The sequence below is a fragment of the Excalfactoria chinensis genome, chromosome 3, assembly GCF_039878825.1.
Source record: "Excalfactoria chinensis isolate bCotChi1 chromosome 3, bCotChi1.hap2, whole genome shotgun sequence".
In the NCBI taxonomy this organism is placed as follows: Eukaryota; Metazoa; Chordata; class Aves; order Galliformes; family Phasianidae; genus Excalfactoria; species Excalfactoria chinensis.
The window spans coordinates 60,656,478-60,678,343 of record NC_092827.1 but is presented as its reverse complement, the minus strand read 5'-3'; the positions used below and the strand labels follow the sequence as shown (position 1 = coordinate 60,678,343).

Sequence of the window (21,866 nt, the reverse complement as noted above, 5' to 3'; positions counted from 1 at the left end):
TGAATGACTTATGGAAAGAGGTTTCAAAAGGAATAAAAGGCTGTTCCTCTCTTTCTTGCCTTTTAGCATATGAAAGCACGAAGCCATATACTTTATACCCAGAGGCTGCATTTGAACCACTTGTATGTATCTAACTTTCTCAAAACACCGTGCAGTGGTAATGCTTAGCCTGAGAATGCTGCTGAGCTGAATAAATCCGTGGTGAACCGCTATGAATGCCACAGCACGAGTGTGGGCCCACCTGCTGTACAGGTCCTCCAGGAAACATGTAACAAATAAAGCTTCCCACATGACAACGGTGTCATGGCACCTCTGGCGCCTGTGGTGTGGAGAGACAGGATGGGTGCCACGACGGCTGGCCTCCAGCCATGGTCAACGCACACGTCAGTGGGCACAGCCTGACAGGGCCGGGACGGGGAGGGCCAGCCGCACGTCCCCTGCATTTCTCTCTACCCGTTGTGTTCGGGCTGCAGGATCTCCAGCGCCGACAGATCGCGGCCCGCCGTAACTTCGCCTGGCGGCGGGACCGCGCCTCACTTAGGGCTGGCCGGGAGCGCCGTGCCGGGAGCGGGCGGCAAGTCGCACTTCTCGCGGCGGCCTGGCGGGGGCGCTGCGAGCCCGGCATTGCGGGCGGAGCCGTGCGGCGCCTCCGCCGGCCGCGGGCAGCCCCGGGTCGGCAGAGCGGGGGCAGCGCCTCCCGCGGCTCCTGGCAGAGCCCGCGCCAAACGCTCCTCTCCGCCTTCGGCTGCTACGGGACTAGGTGCCTCTGCCGGCCGCGTGGTCCCGCGGCCGCCCCAACGCCAACCCAGCCTCTGGCTCCGGGGGGTACGCGGCGAGCCGGGTGGCGGGCGAGCGCAGGGAACGCGCGGCGCGGGCGGCCCCCGCCCTGCCCCGGTCCCGGCACGGCCGCCCCCGAGGGCTGCGCCCGTGCCGAGGGAGCAGTGTGACAGGCACCCGCCGGCGGCAGCGGGAAAGTTGGAAGGGCGGCGGGGAGAGCGCGGGGCAGGGGCCGGCAGCGGGGCGGCACCGCACCGGAGCGCCGGGAAGAGCCGGAGGAAAGCGGCTGGCGGCGAGGCGGGCGCTCAGAGGGGTACGGGAGGACGGGCGGCGGGGGGAGCTCCGCCGCCGTGCGGGAAGAGGGGGCAGGCGGCGACCTGCCGCGAGCAGCCCCGAGCCGCCGCCGCCGCTGCACGAGGATGCCCGCAGCGCCCGCACTGCCCCGCGGCTACCGATGAGGAGAGCGGGGAAAGTTGTGCGCGCCCCGCCTGGGGGGCCGCGGAGCAGGGCAGCGCCGGGAGCGGGGCTGGGGGGGCAGGTTGCGGGCGGAGCGTCTCTCCCCGGTATCCCTGGGGTGGAGGACAGAGGGAAAGTAACTCGGGAAAGTGAGAGCGATTCCTCCTTATCTTTAACCCCCCCCTCCTTTTTCTTCCTACTCCGAAAGGACCCGTTTGAAAGGGAAGCGACAGCCGCCGTGTGCTGACTGGAGAGAGCCGGGAGAGGAGGGCAGCGCGGCCGGCAGCCCTGCGCTGCGGGGGAGGGTGCGCGATCCGACGCGGGGATCCCCCGGCGCCAGCGTGCGGCGAGGCAGCGGCAGCGGGTAACCGGGACCGGCATGCGGCGGAGAGCAGGAAGGTGAGACGGGAGCGGGAACAGAAACTAACACCGAAAAGAAGAGGGGAGAAAAAGACGGCGGCTGCGAATTACAGTGCAAGTGGGTGGATGTGGTGCGGCAGCGACTTGGGATTTAGGGGATGCACTCTTGCACTTGGCTTCTCCTTCGCCCGAGCCGCCCGTCTCCGGTGGCAAGAAGGCAGCGGCGGTACTTGGCGGCAGGAGGAGACGAGGAGGAATAAGCGCGAGGGCTTCGCTGAGCGGTGCTTGCAGTGCCCTGCCGATCTGCTTTAAGGTTTTGATGTTATTTTTTATTTCCCCCTGGTGGATGTTGATTTCTTGACCTTAATTCTGAGTCCTTTGACTCGCATCGCAGTTTCTGGTTGGTGTTTTTATTACCTTCGGTGAGGAGAGGCGAGAGGGAGGCTGGCTTCGGTGCTGAAAGTTGCACTCGTCCTTCTTTTGGAGGCAGCATGTGCACCAACATAGTGTACGAGTGGCTGAAAACCCTGCAGCTCCCCCAGTACGCCGAGTCCTTTGTCGACAATGGCTACGACGACCTGGAGGTCTGCAAACAGATCGGCGACCCGGACCTGGATGCCATCGGCGTGGCCGTGCCCCAGCACCGCCGCCGCATCCACGAAGCCGTGCGGCGGCTGCGGGAGGCGGACGAGCGAGCGGCCGGGCTCTACTTCACCTTGGAGCCGCCGCCCGCGCCTCCCGCTAAGGGGCCCCGCCGCCCACCGGGGCAGGACGGGGCGGCCCCCCGGCACCGGCCTGGCCGCGGGGGCCCGGTGGTCTATCCCAGGCTGAAACTGAAGATCATGATCCGGGACAAGCTGGTCCGCGACGGCATCAACCTGAGCAAGCCCCCCTACTCCAACAAGGTAAGGAGCTCTTGAAGGGAGGTGGTGGCGGCTGGATGCCCGCTACTCAGGGCATCTCCGCCAGCGTGGCACCAGGGTGCAGAGCGGCACACATCGGGGTCGTGGTGTTTTGGAGGCGAAGCACGGTCCAAACTTAGTGCCAGCGTCATGTGCATGGGAGCGGGGCCGTGGCTGGTGAGATTCTCCTCATCCACCACTTCAGCTGGGCCCGTGTGCTGTGCCTCGTATTTACTGTTTCTTATCCGTTCTTTATGTCCAGTCTGGTCTGGGGCGTGAAGGCAGGGATTAACAGGATAAGGTTCTGGATGTTTTTGGGTTTTCCCTCTGAAAGTTTTCCATTGTGTTGGTGAGCGATAGCGTCTCCTGTGTTTTGATAAAGGTAGCGCTGTGCTGTCGGTTCCTGCTGGCAAAGTGGCTCTCGAAGGAAGCAGTAGTGTGGCCTGTGGAACTTCTTGTCCTGTATTTATTGACTGAAGGATGGTAGTGACTGCTGAATGTCAAAACCGTTTGTCAGACACTCCGGGTGCGAGTTGGTTTATGTCAAGGACGTGTTCTGCTGAAAGGCAGAGAAGTGGAGGTCTCCAAAGACTATGTCCCAGTTCGGTGAAACCCCAATATTCGTTTAGTTGTTGTATTTGAAAAGTTTAAAATGTAATAATAACATGGTCTGGAAGGCATATAGCTATAAAATTAAACAGGCAGTGCCATGAATGAGAAAGCGATTTGTGAAAGAAAACAAGGTATTATGATATATGGTTGCTTCAGAGTTCAGAATGAAGCTTGTCAGCAAATTGTTGTGTGACCCGAGCTGCCTGCGTTCTCTTTGATGATTTGAAGTCTGACTCTTCAGTTGACCTTGAGATTGTAGGTACTTTTAACATCAGAATAGAAAGTATGGAAGGAAAGTGATGGAGAGGTCTGCAGATCCAGGTTTCTGGAGATGATTGTGATTGTGAGAAATTAAAATTGAGAATTAATACTAGCAGCAGGGGACCTGGATGTAAGAATAATGAGTAAAATCCAACTTAGTTAACAATGTAGAGGTACACATAATAAGACATACAGCGTAATAAGGCTCTCAGGGCTTGTATTTTTATGGGCTTTTTGATAGAGGGCCAATGGTTGCTTCTCAAGTGCAGCGCAGCCAGCTGGTCTGAGATATTTGTGTTCACCTTTTCCTGAAACATCTGGCTGATGACATGGTCAGAAACACTGAATCAAATCTGATAGGACAGCGGTCAAGTCTAATAAAAACATTCTTGAAGGCATGTTTGAAGTCTGAGTGCAGCATCTTCTGAAACTTCCTGTGTCATTTCAAAGAGATTTCTTTTCCCTTTCAAGTGATACTTGCTTGGACTTAGTCTGACTAAAATCGCCATTAACTGTCTTACATAAGCAAACTTCTGTGAAAGTTTTTGCTTATTAAAGAAGCTACGACTCATCACCCACCTTTGGAACTATGCTTTGCTTCTTCCTTTCAACTTTGTGTGCTCACAGTCACCAATTCCTTCTTACCATCAGAGGGATCCTCTACCTGTCTTCACTACCTTCTATCTTCTCTGTAGGAATTATAAAATTCCAGAGATGCCTGTGTATGACATCAAGGAAATTAAAATCTTAGGCATTGCTTTCTTCTTTAGCTCACCTTGTTTTAATTTGATGGCTTTGATAGTAGTGCAGGTGAGCTGTCAGGGCAAGCTCATCTTACACAGAAATTGTCACTCAGCTTTAACGCTAAAAAGCTTTTTTAAACCTAAATGGAACATTTTGTAGTAGAAGGGGGAACTAAGCTTAATTTCCTTGTCTTAGTTCATCTTGCAATGTCAATATAGTTTGGATGGCGAATGCATATAAACATCATGTTTATTTGCAGTAATTGAAAAACTTTCTCCGTCTTCTTGGTGTGAAGCACTTCACATTGTAGCATGTTGTAAGAAACCATAAGGCTGGCAAGATCTGAATGTGTGTTGCTCAACACGTGTTATTGGGAATGCCACCCACTGTAGCAATCCATCTTGAAAATGGCTTAAAGGGAATACCAAAAGATCACGTCACTGTGCATTATTCATGTGCAGAACAAGAAAAATGAAATATTTTAATCTTTCACTTGGGAAAGCACTGTATTGTAACCATCTCTTTCTAAAAAAAAATCCTTTACAAGATTGTGGCTATAATTTCCTCAACCCGTATGATATATTTTATGGGGGTTGGACTCGATGATCTCTGGAGGTCCCTTCCAACCCCTACGATTCTGTGATTTTTATATAGAATATGCATTGTACGGAGTTCTGCATGTCAGAAGAAAGTAGATTCTCCTCTGCATCAGATTAAGAATCATTTTGAGGTTTATCTTAAATTCTTTGTATGTATTTGTTAAAGGACACATCTGTCTACAGATGGTCATGTGGATAGTGTGGGGTAGGGCACCAGACGTCAAACTTTTGAAGGTGGATTTACATTTGTGCCACTGCACAGCTAACCAGCCTTCTCCTTTCTTGCATGGCTTATATGGACATACAGCCTTCTGATGTTTATGACTGGAACATAACAGAGAGATACATGCTTATGTGTATATGTATGTTAATGGCTGCATATGTACGTAGATGCATTCTCCTTGTTTCCTGAAGAATGCTCACTGCGTTCAGTTATGTAGTTCTCATACAGTATTGGAGTTTTATCTGAAAATGTCCCTGAGAACTGGAAGTGCTGCTGACCCTCTGTCTTGTTTGGAACCTTCTGTGTGCCCGTCAAAAGATCGAAAATGAGTTTTAGGTGTGGATGCTGAGATGTTGAAAGCATCCTTTTGCTGTCCTTCCGGTGCTGTCGCTGTACTTTCTGATGAAAACTACAGAGCATGAGGGATAGGAAAGCATTGGCAAGGTAAACTTTAGCTTGACTTAGCCTGATCACACCCAGAAGAAATGACTAACACCTACTTAGCACAGCCTAATACAAATCTCTTAAAGATGTGCGGGCTTTGAATTCAAGCCATGTGTGTGGGTGACTTCAGATGGGGAGAATTATCGCAAGCCATCTTGATGATTTCCATGAGAATTATAACAAGACCTCACTTCCTCAAACCGAGTCTTCTATATTTTGCAAATATAAACTGAGGAATAGAGTTGCTACAGAGATGAACTCCACTGAGGCTGGATTTTTGTTCGAGGTTGGTAATGTTCATTAATACTCCAAGCCTTCTGTTTCAGTTTCAAACCTGCTGTCTCTGTTCAGCTTAGAAGCTTCATGAACGTAAGAAACATTGTGTGGAAGTGATGGGCTTCAATGCCCTTCACACAACCCAGAGTCAAATGAAATGGCTGTGTCATCCCCAAACATTTTCTCCTTGGGTGTTGTAATTCTGTCTTTAATTAGGAAACTAATTATGCCTGGTGTAGGAATACTCTTAGTGTTCTTTTGACATGTAGACATTTTCTGGATGGGTCTGATGGGAGAAGGGAAAAAAAGAAAGCAAACTCTCAGTTTTCCCATTAAGCTTAACAAAGGAGAGCTCAGCACTGACCTGAACCAGCAGGAACAAAGGCAGTGGAGCCTTCAACGCCACGCAGACACTCTTACCTTGGTGGGCTAGATGCAAACCAGATTGTCTGTGCTGGTTTGGAGCAGGAATAATGTCACTAAATGTCACTGTGGTGTTTGGAAAGCGGAGGAGCAATGCTTTAGTCAATATAAAGACAAGGAGGATACCTCGTTGTGGAACACGTCAGGAGAAATTAAGTATTCTATTTGTCTTGAATACAGATTAAGTGACATTTAATAGTTTACCAGAATTTCATTACTATTTCTAATTGAAATAAATGGCCTGATCCATTCTTGAAGAATTTTATTCAATTTTAATCTGCAGAGAATTGCAAATATATTAAAAATGACTGAAAATATACATTCATTAAAAGGTCCCACGCCAATTAAAATGATTTGCTTAGCTTCAATGTAGTTATACTGATGTAGATTTCCATATTTATTAGAGAGAATAAAACCCTGGTGGGATGTGCGCAGGGGTGTGTGACTTCATTGTCACTCACTGTGCTGTTTGTGGTTATGGGCACGCTTGGAAAACAAGCACTGGAAATTCAGCTGCATTTGAGGTCATAATCTCAAGAGCTAAAGCAGATGTAGAAAAGGAAGGAGTCAGATCCAAGTGAGTTATCTCATTAAAAGCCCGACTATATATTTTTAAGTTCCGTGCTGATGGTATAGCACAGATCTGTGTTTCCGATTAAATCTTTGTTTAATCCTCACCATTACAAAATGAGGAATATCATGCATAAGTTATTTGCTAAGAGGTGAAGATGCCGGCAGTACTGCTTTGTAGCACGCTGATTCAAACTGAGTCTGTGGCTGGGTAATTTAGTTAGTGATTCAGATAGATAGAGAAATGAATGCAGCGAATTAAAAATATTGTGCTTTGAAGAAATGGCAATGCTCACCCATACTGGAATTAAACATGAACCTTTTTCTAAAGACCTGGCTGCTTTGAAATAACTGCATCAACCCTGATTAGCAGAGCGTTCTCAAATATGCCTTGGGGAAAGCTGCCTATTGACAAAAGTACTAGTGCATTAAGTAGTAACAATATTTTCATGGCAATAAATTAGCAAAGCTACAGGCGATATTCAGGGAGTGAAAAGGAATTTTATATTAGAAAGCAATAAATTTGCCTTTGATTTCTTACCATTATTATTATTATTATTTTTTAAAAGAAAATATGGCACCTCATATATTGGGCAGTTGTTTCAAAGTCCTCATTTATTAAACTCACAAAAAAACAACCGGAAAGGGACTTCTCCCTAACAAGAGCATTAAGGCAAATTGTTGCAGAATATGGATAACACAGCACTCTGCTGTATTTGCATTTGAATCGTTCCTGAATATTTTAACGTGTATTCAATCTCCTCTGAAAATGTTGAATGCGAATTTTCCTGGGCTTCATTATGTTTCGCTTTTGAGAGGAGGAAGATCCCATTAGGGTGTATTAAAGGTGGAGTCCTGAGAGAAGCCCCTATCAGCTTTGCATAATTTTCTCTCATTTTTATAGCACGTTCAGCCCTCCAGTGTATTTTCACAGGTCAGGTTGGGGTGTGGGCTGGACAGGGGAGAAGGGGAGTTAGTGGTCCTGAGCTTGGTGGAAGAGCTGCCTTCCCCTGCAACCAGCAACACCTTCAGCCAGCCTCCATATGGCTTTATATTTGGAGGAGAAGCTAAACTAATATTCCCTGGCACAAGAGGAATGCATGCCAGTGTGTGTGCATGTGTCTGCTGCACATCAGCAGGGGTACCACCACTGGGGCAAAAGTCAAACCCCAAGTTTCACTCCTGAATATCCATATAATTGTCTTGTTTTATCTATGTTTGGTGCTCGTGAACCTTTCTGTGGAGAAAACACTTCTCGAGAAGATTTTTTGTTGATGCCGCCCCCAGAGCTTCTGTCTTCTCCATATGTAGGAAAATGAAATCTCACACAGTAATCTCGTGAGCCATGTTTTTAGTTCTGTTCATTCTGTTTTTAGCCAATACCGCCATACCATATTTGCCATATATATATATATATATGGGCAGCAGTGTCCCTCATTTTAGATTAAAGAATTTTCCTCATGGAAGGAAAGTTGAAGTGTTGCTAAAGTCACAGAAAAATTGTAGACAGGCGAAGTGCTGGGACCAACTGCTGCAGGGTCTTTGCCCATATGTTAACATTAAATGTAAACTCCCCCATGTTGTAAGTAGAAAAAGCAGTATCAGAATAAACAGTAGCTTGGATATAATGATAATCATTGTGGAGCAGTGGTATAAGCTGCTGCTTGCGGCACCGGAGGGCTTGGGTTCGAATCCCCCCTGTGGTGCAGGGGTAGAAGTGCCGCTTTGCTACACAGGGAGCTCGAAACCCAGGAGTTGGACTCGATGATCTCTAAGGTCCCTTCCAACTCGCACGATACTATGATACTATGATATGATGATAATCAATTATGCTGTTAATTTTGCCTGTTAATTATACCTCATATGCATATATTGTAATGAAGAGTCCTTACCCACTAAGGTCTATAAATCCATCTGTATGATCAGAGACATACCCACAGGTACTATAGAACCCATGTCAAATGCCATTATGTGGTCTGAAGTGACAGGAGTAATGTTAGTGCAGGTTAGCAGAGAATTTATTGCATTGGTTGCAGGAGGTCGCTTCCTGAATTGAGATTCTCCCAAAGCAGGGCAGGACGGGCTGCGTTGGTAGGTGGAACTTCTACATTTCTTGCTTTGTCAGTTTGAATGAGACACTTTGCTTTGTGTTTGACAAAGCTATCTAGTTCAATCTTTTTGTCTAGCCTAACACGACATCTCATGTTGATGTGCTTATCTTGACAAACGTGGTTGCTTGTAAGCGCTGCAGGAATTGTCATTTCTTAAAAGCACTTGCGGCGCTGTGTTTAGCAGTGCTGCCTTATTTTGGGAGCAGCTCTGCAGCAAGAAGTGCAGAATTGCTGAACCTTCCCCGACGCTGCCAGGCTGCAGCCAGGGTGACACACAACTGGCTGCACCGAGTCATCGAGTCTGCTAGCTTTGCCACTTGCAGAGAGTAACAAACGCCTCTGAGTGTTTTGCAAAGAAGAAGAGGAGTGGTTTGTCAAATGAAACACAACTGTAACTGCCTTCAAATAACGCCTTGTCCTTGTTCTCACGAGCTCAGCAGTATGTGAATTGTGGTGATACATGCCTCTTGACGGGAGTCTTGCTCCTCTACTTGGTTTCATTCCCAGTGAAGTCAGTGGGGGTTTTGCCAGGGATTTCATTTTTTTATGCCAACTTTGGTTTGAAGTGTTCAAGTCTAAGTCAGCTAACAAGCCTGCCCTTACCATCTGTAATTGTGATGGGTAAGAACCGTACAACAGGAGATGGCGACAGAAAATATAGCAGTAGCACGGAAAAAGAGACCAAAATGTTTCAGAGCTTTAAATATCACCATTAGCAGATTGAACAGCAGCAAGGCTGACTTATGATTATAGATCTTTACATGGGAATTAATGTTTGGTAAATAATATCTGAAATCCACATTCATGGATTTTGGCTGCAGTCAAGTAAACAATCGTTTACAATTGTCCCGTCAATAGCTATAAATTAGGAACAAATGATGTATATAAAATAAAACTTAGAACTGCACACAAGTCTTCCACAAGTTTCTTTTTTTTTCTCTAGATGAACTACATTTGTCATGAGTACTCACACCCTCAAGGTAGGGATGTGGTGTTATCATGCTGCATATGACATCAGTGGGAACATTATGGAGAAAGTAAATCCTGTTTTGATGTCTGTGCCCCAAAAAGCATCTTGTAATTTTGGTGTTGTATGGGAAATTGGTAATTACAGCCTGAACCTCTGATTAATCAGCTGAGGCAAGTGTGGGGTCAGCTGTGGGAGCACAGGTGAGAGTGATGTAGCTGTGCTCCTGGAAGGGGTGAAGCTCGACTCCACCTCCTCTAAGACCTCATTTAAGGGCTGACCCCCACTGAGGCAGCATCTCTTGGATATTGCTCCTTAGTGAAGACTGCCCCAGTTTCTTCAGCCAAGGCATTGACATTGGTGAGTTTTCCTTTGTATATAACCTTTGAATATTTACCATCATCTTTGTTAACATCTTTATATTAGCCACCCTTACCGGTGTGTTTCAGGAAAAAATTAAAAAGCCTGAAAAAAATATTGTCTTTCCATCTAGGATAAAGAACAGCTTAAGCATTTTTTTTTCCCCAAGGTTGGCTAAGTGGCCATGATCTCAGTACTCCATAGAGCAATAAAAAGTAAAAATCTAGAAGTGGACAATGATTCTGCATCTGTGCCCTTAGTTTTTGATAGAGGTTTTTGCTAGGATTGACTCTTTGCACTCATCCTTTGCTCTCATCCTTTGGGCTTCGTGTTTCCCAGCCTGGTTGTCTATTAGCCCTCAGACTGTCCCAGAGCTAGCCACTGCTTGAGTTCTGTTAAATTATTTCCTCTAAATCACCCTTAGGGCACACTACCTTCTTCCTTAAGCCCGATAGAGTACATCTCTTGCCTGGGTATCCCTAACCTTTTTCACCCCAGTCTAGATTCACCCAATAAAGCTGGGGAGTGTTACCCACTGTTGCTGTCACCACTACTGAAATTCACACCCCCCCCCCCCCCCCCCCCATCTCACAGTGCTCACATCCACTGTTTAGTCCCTAATTCAGCAGGCATTAATAATGTATTCTATTATATATTGTTAAAATATATAAAGTAACAGTGTTTTTTATTAAGATAAGTAAAAAAGAGCAAGAAAACCATAAAAATGGTGGGATGTGACTCTGTTTTTGTTATACTAACACACCAGTCTGGTTTGATGGCAGTGGTTGCGGTTCTTAGTGAGCTCTCATGGTGCTCAGTAGAGATTTTTGATGGAATTTTACTCTTCCTGTACTTTATCCTTGAAAATAATAGTTCACAAACGTATGTACTGCCAACAAGCAATGACATGAATAAGGTGTGACTGTGAAGAGAGGGGTATTTCTCTCTGGCGAGAGAGACCTTATGGAAGTCTGGTAAAAAGACATATTGGTTGTAGCTCAGTACATTCCATCTGAAAATTCACAGGTAAAGTATTTATGTCGACTGAAACTGGAGTTGCAAATAAACAAAAACATCTGTGATTTTTTTTTCGCAATCTTGGAACCTGTTCTCAAATTTCTTTATCGCAATGGGAATCACAGCTGCATATTTTTCGCTATTCACAGGATTGTGTTTAGCCAGTTTATCAAAATGAATAAATGTATTTGCCATAAATTGAGCTGGAACTGCACTGCGCCCTCCTCTTGCTCTGGTTTCGGTCCAGATGGCATTAGTAGTGACAGTTGTATGCTCAGGGCTCGGCTGGGCCCCTCCACAGGGCAAAGCCTGTGCCATGATGGCATGGGGCATGGGGAGGCCACATTGTGAGCTGTGCTGGGCCATGGGTTGGGCATGCATGCCCTAAATTATCCAGCAATTATTAGTTTAGCAGAGGCTTTTTCCATAGCTAAGGAACGGGAAGTATCAGGATAAGGAGTCATCGAGACTCATTTGCTCTTGAGAAGACCTGTTAGATCTTCACATACTGGCTAAAAAGCTCAACCTGAGATAAGAATGAGTGCCTATTTCTGCTTCTGAGTCTACATGCACTCTTACTTCAACAAGCAGTTGTCATTTTAAGAGGTCATCCTGAATAAACTGAAGGTTTAACAAAGAGAACTGCGGAAATTCTTGAAAGAGAGTCATCAGATATCCTGATTTGGAAGAGAGGTTTCATTCATTTTATTGTGTAAATGTGCCAACAATCAAAAAAGGGGAGAAGCAGAGTTAAAGGGAATTTGACTGAAAGTTTACTAAGAGAGCCGGGAAAGAAAGTTTCTTTCATCTCACCCATATTATTTTGTTTTGAAAGAAGTTATTAGGCTTTTCCTATAATGACTTCTAAACAGCACTTTGCCAAGAGAATGTTCCTGAGGGGGGATTTTGGTAGAAAGGCACGTGAGTGCAGTGTAGTGGAATGATGGGAACTGCTTTAATTGCTCAGGGCTATCAGCTGAGCCTGGCCTGCTGCTGGGCACACCCGTGCTGGTGGCATTTGCTCATTTATGGTGCTTTTAAGGGTCAGTAGAACCTTAAGGAAGATTTGATCATTTTAGGGTGTTTTTACAGTGAAGTTTACATCATCTGCAATACCAGTTGCTATAAGTAAACGTTATGTGTTTGGAAAAGCTTCTGACAGTGGGAAGAATTTATCCTTAGAGGAAGCTTGAGTCTCTTGTTGAAGGGAGCTAGTACTGATGCTTTAGCAAGTATGTGATAGTGTTGGTTTTGTGCTTTTTTTTTTTTTTTTTTCCTTGTACTTCTTCATACAAAATTGGGTGGTTTTCTTGTGAGCTTTAAGTAGTGGTATTACTTCACCTACAAGGGAAGTTGTAAAGGGTTGGGTTATTGCCCTGAGGGACAGTTTCATCATAATGTTGGAAGCTTGCTTGAAAGAGAACTTATATTCTATGTGTAAAAACATTCAGAAGACCTGCTTATGCAAGTATGGGATTCATTAAATCAGTTCCTAGGATGTCTAACGGAAAATAAGGTATTGCAGTATGTTCTTTCTGGGTGTCATGTTTTTGATAGAAGCCTGAAGTTGTTGAGGGGAGTTAATTGCTTTATAGACTTTTAAGTGGGTGAAATGGAGGTGATAGTTTATAGTGTTGACCTGAATTTGGACACTAAGGCAGGTGTTCCTTTGTATTGAATGTACTTCTTTTTATGTGCATAAGGAAATGAGCACCATCTTTTTAAAGATAGCTTTTATTTTTTTTTCTTCCTCATCTTTTTTGTTACATTTGCTACAGAAGGATTTATTTCTCTCATTTGAACTGGACAGCAACGACTTCATCCCTTTAATTAGCATGTTCTAACTCTGTGATTATCCTTTTCCCTGGTACTCTATGAGGAAGTACTTGTATGTAGACTTCATATACTTGATGGGCTTTAATATTAAGTTTCTAGTTCTAGACTTTTAAGGTATATTGTTTTTAACTGAAATGGTAGTCTTTTCCTTCAAACTATGTGAGGTGTTTAAGTTCTGTTCTGAAGTTCTAGAGCTGGTATTTTTAAGAGACTTTGAGCGATTCAGGTGTTTTCACTGATGTTTACTCCTTTATGCATTTCCTCCCAGTACCTAACTTGGCTCTTTAGTACTGAAAGCTTTAAATAAATAAATTAAAACATTTGCTTAAGTGATGTTTTTCCTTTGGTTCCTGCTGAGAAGAAAAGTCTTCACTGCAGAGGGCACTGCTCTTGACTGGTCCTTATTTATTTTAGTGCAGGTTTGGCTTGAAAAGTGATTCACTTTCATATACTTTCCTGTAGGCTATTTCAGATAGCGATAAACAACTACTATTCAATCAACTGTCTATATCAGAGAGATGATGAATAATAAGCAAACAGCAGTGTTTATGGTTTCTATGGATTGAAAGGCTCACAGTCTGTGTTAAATGCTCTTTAATGTGTTACTCATTACTTGTGTCCATACGTAAGACTTAGTTTTGGTGTCAGTGTTTCCGTGCAATGCTGCTCACATTAACCAGCATTAAAGAATAAAAGAACTCTAGTGAGTGTTTAAAACTAAGTTATTCAGATGAAGAAGTATCTCTGATAGCTATAACTTCTAGTATTCTGTATTTTGCTTTTTGTTTGATGGCCATGTGCTTAATCATTGTTGCTTCAGGATGTTTGATTAATAACTGGTATAAGCAAATATGGCAGCCAGTAAATGTAAGTAGGTATGCTTCAGTGAAGCAGAGCTTGTCAGGGGATGTTTGAGTTTAGAAGTTTTTATAGTGCTTTCTAAACAGACATCAGCCCTGGTACTTCTTGCCTAAGCTGTGCTTGGCCATCTCTGCAGTGGAATTTGCAAAAGCATCTCTACATTAAGTTCTGTTGGGTACGTGGGCTCTGACCTCATACAAGGAGAATTGATGGGACTTCAGCTATTGATTTTTGTTGTGAACAAAGGGAAGTGTTTTCTTTTTTTGTTGCTGTTGTCCCCCTTCCTCCCTCTCCCCCCCAGAATCTGTAATTCTGCTTTCAAAGTAATACAAAAATAAAACCACTGTGGTTGCTGGTTTTCTAGACTTTGTTGAACCCTGATGGAAGTAGCTCTTTAAGTGTACTAGTACTAGTTGCATCCATATTAGGTTAAGTTGGTCTGCACCTGTTTTGGTTTTTTTTTTCCTTGTTTTTCCTTCCCCCTTCTTCCAGTCTGGAGATATGTGAAATAAGCCATAGCCTATCAGGCAGTTCAGTGAGATTCTGAATGATTTTCCTTCTTTTGCTCAGAAACAACAGAATAAAAAGATGATGGTTAAGATGCTTCTAGGTATATGGAAGTATTTAGAATGACGGATAATTATGCTGTGATTATTTATTTCTTGATTCAGGGTATTTCTCTCAAAAGGATTGTTCAGCCCATATAAAGTGAATAATGCTATGTATTGATTCTTGTTACCTTACTGGGCTGAAACTGCCAGGTAGGAGCTAAACTTGGGAATAAGATACGAGCTTTAGTAAAGACATCGTAAGAGCAGACAAGTTGAGAAAAATGTTTTTGCACCGTGAGTTTATATAATGCTATATTGGAGCTGTTTACCCAAAGGTGGAGTTAACTCTCAGTTGGGTGATATGGGGAGATTTGTCTTATTTATGTGTTCTGTTATGCCTAAAGGTAGAAATTTAACAAGCGTTGTAACTAATATTTTTACTTATTATCATTTAAAGTAATGTGATTGAAGGAGTTACTGGCTGGCTGCCAACGTGTTTCTTTACATTGCTCTCAGAATAACTGAGAGAATAACTGCTCTCTCATGATAAGCATATGAGTTTTCAGACCTACAAGCCCGTTACTTGTGCCTATGTAGCCATCTTTGTTAGACTGGAAGTGGACGAGAAGGCCCCAAAGCATATGCAAATAACTGTGAAGATGTTGGTGTTCTTCTGGTGTTCCCCAAAACTGTGCATAAAGAATACTTAGACTGTAGCTTTCCAAATACTGTCAGGATCTTTTAAATTCCAGAAGTTGGAAGATAAAAGCTTTGATTTGTTTTTCTTTAATAGGTTCATGTTTAAATTCCAGCTTTAGATGTTGCTTAGACAGCTTGCAGCTGAAGAACATGTTTGAAAGACTCCTTCAGCTTTATGCAAGCTTATTTTTTTTTCCTCTACATGAAGCACTAGTGCTACGTAGTACCGAACCAGAAATGACTATCTCTGGAAAACAGAAAAACTCATGAAATTGGTACAGTAGTTTTAGATGTATGGAAGGGGAACACACTTAAGGTTTGGATAAACTGAGGTTTCTATAATTTATTGCTCTGTTTTCTTTAATAGAGGTTTTGCTGATGTGATATCTCATCTACGCAGATGTCCTGACGTTTGGCTAATTGGTCGTACTCAGTAATTTTTGTGGTTGAAATACTTGTCAGATAGATTTAAGCCTCTGAATAGTGAGATAGGAATGTTTTCCTCAGACATTAGCTTGACAAGCTGTTTCCTAACTTTAAGTAATGTGATCCCTGTGATCTTATTAATACTTGATGTGCTAAGATGTCTTTACTGTTAAAATTGTTTCTTAGCATCTTACCTAATTTTCCATATTTCAACTCATTTTATTTCTTTGTGTTTTCTGTTAGCGAGGTTTAGATTTTTTTAAGGTTCTGCTGAATCCTACCCAAATGTCTGACAATTAATGATCCATTAATTAATGAATTAGTAGTTAATGAATCTCCCTTTTTAGCTTTTTTTTTGGGGGGGGTGGCAGAAGAGGGTGGGCAGATGGCCTTTCTTTCACTCACTGATCTGAAGAGGTCTGAGACCTTGCTGGTGCAGGGCAGAGCATTGGTTATTCCTTCCTGTCTGTAACCCTTTCTGTGCTACTTACATTGTTGTCTCCTGCCTTGGGTCTACAACATTCCTTGAGCCCTTTAGGTGGGAGGGCTCACCATTGTTTGTGTACGCAATGATCCATACCCTGTTGTACTTTTGCTCTTTTGTGCCTGCTGAATAACATCCTTGTATGATCAGACTCCCTCTGTTTAAAGAATGGGTTTATTATGAATCCAAAGGCCAGCCTCCTGTGCATTAGTGCTCCTACTGGTTGAATGTGGCCCACTGATATAAAAATAATTTCATTTTTACCATTTGTATTGGTACTGAAAATGATCATTGTGATGAGAGCAGTCCCCTGGAAAACTTATTATAACTTCACATTTTGTCTTGCGTGTTCTGTAGGCACTTTACAAATACTTTGTGCTAGTTATTTGCATTTGACCTAGTTTGTTGGTATGAATGGCTACTGAAATGGTATAAAAAAGCCTTTCTGAAATCAAGACTAGAGGCATCTAGTTATTTCAGTTATGCTGTGAGTTTCCTTGTGTGATATAGAAGGAAGTTGTGTTGATTTGGCGTAATTAGTTCCTCAGAAATCTGTGTTGTCCATTTGTTTTGTCACCTCTTGATTTGTGGAAACAAAAGCATTTTTATGTGTGGGTAGGGACCAGTAAGATTTTCTCCATGTGACTCAATAGTTTTATTCCAACAAGCACAGTTTTTTTTCATCTTCTGTTGTCCTTCTACATCAAGCTAGTCACTGTTCTTCCTGGCTGTTAAAGCAGGACAGCATGCTTTCTTGGCACACAGCAGCCCATATCCTTGAGTGCACTCCAGCATTCCCTGCCCTCCATCCCTCTTCCCCCTTCACTCCATTCCACTAGTTTAGTGACCATAGCTCTATCTAACCTGTAGGTGAACTCCTGTGCTTGTGCCTAAGAGTGTAAGGCCCATAGAGCACACACAGACACATATGTCTACTTTGTATTTCAGTCATTGTTTCTGGTTTAGTACTGGAAATAGGAGTTGAGAATAATTCTGTGCTGTCCTGTTGTAGTACTTGATCTAGCAGCCTTTGGTGGTGGGGAGTTGGAACTTGATGGTCCCTGGAGTCCCTTCCAACCCAAGGCATTCCATGATTCTGCAGTGCCTAAGGAGTATAGGTCTATTGGTACTCCATGAATGCGCACGTGCAAAAGTGAGGTCTGCAAAGGATAAGCCTTTAGACACCTGCATAAATCCCTTCCTGGGGAGTGCTTTGTGTACTTTGAATGTAGCCACGCGTCTGACCTATGTATGTATGGTATCCATCCTATAGTTCAAGATACAGCTGAAGAAAACAGCAATGTGCCTGGGTCACAGATGAATCAGGATTAAAATTCTAAACCTTAAGACATGTTTTTATTGTTTTAGTCTGACTCAAGTGTAAACTATATGAAACTCTTTCCCTACTGAACATGTTATGTAAAAAAAATGTCTGTTCTGTGTATCCCTGCAGGCACACTGACCCAACTTGGGGTCACAAGGGGTAGGACTAATGCTTTTATTAAGTCAGTCCCTTGCAAGGATTTTATTCTCTGTGAGTGACACAGTGGATTGGCTTCTTCCAAGAAACTCCTCCTCTTCTGCAGGTTTTCTTGCATCAAGACATCACAGTAGATTATTTTGCTCTATTTTATGTGGTATGTCAGTGACAAAGGCTCCAGCGTGGCCTGCTGTACAAATATGAGCAAATGAATGATTGATGTAAGACTAGAATTATAGGGCATACCGCAACTTGTGCATAGCAAAATGGTATTTTCTTCTGTCTGAGTTGTGCATCTTGCTGCTATGCAATTTTGCTAGAAATCCAGATTCATGCTTCTAATCCCCAGGACTTCCATCCTTTTTTAAATCCACCTAATTTGTCCCTTTTGTGGTACAGAAGTTCTTGAAAATCTCTTCCGCTATCAACAGCAGATCAGAAATGAAACCTCAGATAAAATTATTGCTGAAGAGTTACTCTATCTATTAATTGTGTAATAGCCATATGTTTTGAACATTTGTGTACTGTAATGCTGCAAGGGGAGAAGTGAGCAAATGACTATCACACCTGCAGCATTTGGCCTGACAAAAATTAATCATTCCATGACCATAAAACAATTTCTCAGTTGTTGTATGTGTTGCATTCTGAAATGCAGCTTATGTAATAAATGGGGAGGGATGGCGTGTTGAAAGGATGCAGGTTCTTGAAGTGCTTTGGAGAGTTTGAATGCACAGGCAAGAGAAAACCAGTGCTAAGTGACGTTTATGTTTCTCCAAGCCTTAACAATGGAAGGAAGAGATCAGGAAAAGTATCTGTTATTTTATGACTTTCATTCTGTAGTGCCCCTACTTGCATAACTGGCAGATTTTCTGTTAATGCAATGGGAATTCATTTAGTGTCTTTAAGTGTTGTTTGCATTATTGTTATAATGGACTGGATGTGTTTTGATTCACAAGTGCTGATCTTTATGCTAAGAGGGTGAGCGATGTCATCTTGAAGATGACACCCGCTTACTCAAGCACATGTATGTCTACACATAACTGTGTGAAGTTAGGTGCCTTGAACGTTTTATGTCTAGAAAAGTTGGAAACATTGTTAAATAACGCTGATGTAACCCACTTTCAACATGCTGTTCCTGAAAGCAAACAGTACAATATATTTCTTTTGAGGTAGAAAATTTTGCATGGTTGCCTGGGGATTTTGGAAATCTGGGAAGTAATTAAGGGAAAGCTGTATACCAGGAAAATTTTATATATATATACACACACACACACACACACACACACATATATTTTAGTTTAAAGAGTAGTTCTTCAGCTGTGACTGTGGTAATCGTAAGTATGATGATGTAGCCTTGTCCTGAAGCAATTTATGTAAAGAAGTTGGAGAAAAGTATGCTTTCTACTTCTTTTCTGTTCAAGTTTTCTCTCTGGAGGTTCCACGGGATGAATCTATAAATTTTCCTATTGATTTTTGCAGCGTCTGGCAGAAGCCTTCTTAATTTAGGAGAAGCAAACTAGAGTAACAAAGATTGCCTATATTAAAGCAAACATTGGTGTTCAGTGGAAGCAGGCAATGACGTCAGTCTGTAGCCCTGGAAGACTCTAAGAAATCTGTGCATTTCTTCCTGGTAGGAAACCTCATTAAGGTCCTCAACAACTTCTCCTTTTTTAAAAATCAATGCTATCTTCTGCTTTCCAGCCCACTCTTATTAATGATTTATGACTTATTTTTTAGTAGAGATGACTTTTAGCTTAAATAAACTGCAGTGAAATACAAAAGAACAGAACAGTATCCTTGTACTCCTAGATTGAATCTCCAACATGGATACATCTTCACAGGTAGAGATGAATTGGATGCAAGTAGTGGTTCCCTTTCAAAAAATATCCCAGATGAACCAACAATATGAGAGCAGCCATTTCTTCTACATCTTTGCTCTGTGAGCTGAAACAAGAAGGCTCTTCCAGCCTCTTCTTGTAAATTGGGCTGTGTGAGTCTATGAATATTCTGATACCTCTTTTCTGCAGGTCTTTAAGTTTCTCTTATTCTTATTTTTGAGGTCTGCTTTCGTGGACCTAGAAACATTAAAGCGATAACCCTAAAAAAAACCATTTCCTGTTGTGTGTATTACTTAATTTCTGATTTTTCTTCCTAGAGAACTAATACTTTTAGAAGATAATATTCTGTTTATTTCCAAATAAAAACAATAGATGCACATATACTACTGCTAGCTTCATCCTTTTTTTTTTTTTTTTTTAATTTTACTTTTTAAAATATCACACAGAGTGGCACTCCTGAAATTTTTTGTGATCCTTGACTTTTTTTTTTATATATAAATATATATATATAAAGTACTCTAACTATTGTTGTCACTGCAACCAACGCTCTGTTAAGGTAAATGTTTTTAAAGTTGATTCTGCAGGGCTTCAGTTCTTGGCAACAAAGTAATTTTGAACACCAGTGCAGGAATTTATGGATTTCAATTATAGCTTGCACTGTATCATAATTCCAGTTTTATGCCCTGCACAGTTCTGTGTTTTGGATTTCTAATGGGTATGGAGCAGTAATCATAAAAGTGATTCAGAATGCACCCAGTAATTACAGAGATTTGCTGTTGCTTTTGCATTAAAAATGATGATGATTTACAATCAACAAAATTGCAGTCTGTGGTCTCAGTTAAGATACTCGTGCTATTACACTGTTTATTAGTTATGGTCAGTGATTTAAAGCTCAAGAGCTGTATGTTAGAAGATAATACAATTATTTATTCTTTAATAGAAAATAATAAATTAAAAACAGACATGAGATTAATACAAGCTGTGCACATTAAAGAATACATATGTAACCCTTTGTATCTTTTGCTGTTGGAAATTAATTATAACTAAGATGAAGTAGTTGGTTTGTAACAGCTAGTCGTGTGTGTGTGTGTGTGTATTTCCCCTTATAGTTTCTGTTACAGCCCATTAAGAGAAGCTGCCGGACTTGTTTCTACCTAGCAAATAATGTAAACGAGTCCTTTTCTTCTGCACTTCTACTCATACCACAAGTGCATATTTAAGATGGACATGCATTATTGAAAAGGTAGGTAATGCAGTGAGATCATAAGCGTTTTAAAATTCTCTATATGGAGAGAAGGAAGGCACATCTTACCTGCAAATTATTTTTTACGTACCTTCATAGTAAGGTAAGAATATGGTGGGATTTTCTTCATGTTCTTTCTTTGTTTTCTTCCTTTCATAAATATTTTTTCTTTTTCTGATAGTTTGGTGCATCAAAAGTAAACGCAACAGATTACAACCTTTAGGATGCATTGCTTATGAATTAGGTTTTATATTTCGGACTTGAGTCCAAACTTGTTTAAGAAAGACATGTCTCTTTAAAATGTTCAAAAATAGTATCATAAACGGCATTTTCACCTTCTTATTAAACCCGGATTTTAGCTGAGATAAGACGGTGCTCAGGTACATTAGCAGTCAAGTCACGATGTAAAACATACTGGCACAGTTAATGATTATATAGCTGTTGGTTGGAAATGCTAATTGAAAAAATTGAGTCTGGGGAAGTTCCCCAGCTGTTGAATGAGAGTGGTTTGTTGTTGTTTTTTTCTACAAGTTCTCATGGAAAGAATGACTTTTTTATTTTTGCCCAATCCCGTCACTAAATTTATGGTAGTTTATTTTAGCTTGTGCTTTACTGTTGGATAGGTGGCTGAAGTTTTAACAGTTATCTTGTGTTTATTCAAGGCGGTGGGGATGAGCCTTTTTTTTTTGGTGGTGTGCAGCAATAGAACAAGGGCTACAGGCAGAAATTGGAACACAGGAAGTTCCATCCAGTAAAAACACTTACTGTCAAAATGACAGAGGACTGGAAGAGGCTGCTCTGAGAGGCTGGGAAGTCTCCTTCTCTGGAGATATTCAAGACCTGTCTGGACACCTACGTGTGCCACCTGCTGTAGGGAACTGCTTTAGCAGGGAGTTTGACACGGTGATCTCCAGAGGTCCCTTCCAGCCCCTACAGTTCTGTGATTAACAGTTGTATTCACCTTACAGTTGGCAGAAAAAAGAAAGGGGGGTAAAAAAAAGAGCCTGAACTGCTGACCTTTGGAAATTTTCCTTGTTAAAACTCTTGCTCTGCAACAGAGAACACCTCTGTACTGGCTGCTGCAGGATAGGAATGCCAAGGTTCTTTCAGTGGCGTACCTTATTTAGGTGGCTATGATAGGATAAAGTGGGTTGAATAGGCAAGTTAAAGTAGCAATGCAGTTTTATCACTGTAAATGATTTGAGCATTAATAAATGCAAGGCAGGGGAGATAAAACTCAAGTATGTGACTGAAAAGAGGCTTTTTTTTTCTCCTTGTCTGTGGTGTATGTAGTACTAGAGACTACTGGATATTTTTTGATGAGTCTGTAGAATATTTCTTTTGGA

The 21,866-nt window shown here is 42.5% G+C and overlaps 1 protein-coding gene across 7 annotated transcripts in view; it reads left to right on the top strand.

Annotated features, from left to right (window-relative positions):
• The first annotated feature begins 682 nt into the window (after nt 1-682).
• Nucleotides 683-21,866, top strand: part of LOC140249527 (SAM and SH3 domain-containing protein 1-like) — a 503,646-nt gene continuing 482,462 nt past the window's right edge. The window contains exons 1-2 of one of the 7 annotated variants that reach the window (XM_072331311.1): nt 683-760; nt 1,442-2,498. In XM_072331311.1, coding sequence (XP_072187412.1) covers nt 2,085-2,498 — 414 coding nt within the window. In that variant the 5' untranslated portion in view covers nt 683-760; nt 1,442-2,084. Of the gene's footprint in view, nt 826-1,021; nt 1,091-1,414; nt 2,499-21,866 lie in introns of those variants that run through there. The other 6 variants (XM_072331315.1, XM_072331314.1, XM_072331309.1 and 3 more) reach the window with 6 other exon arrangements.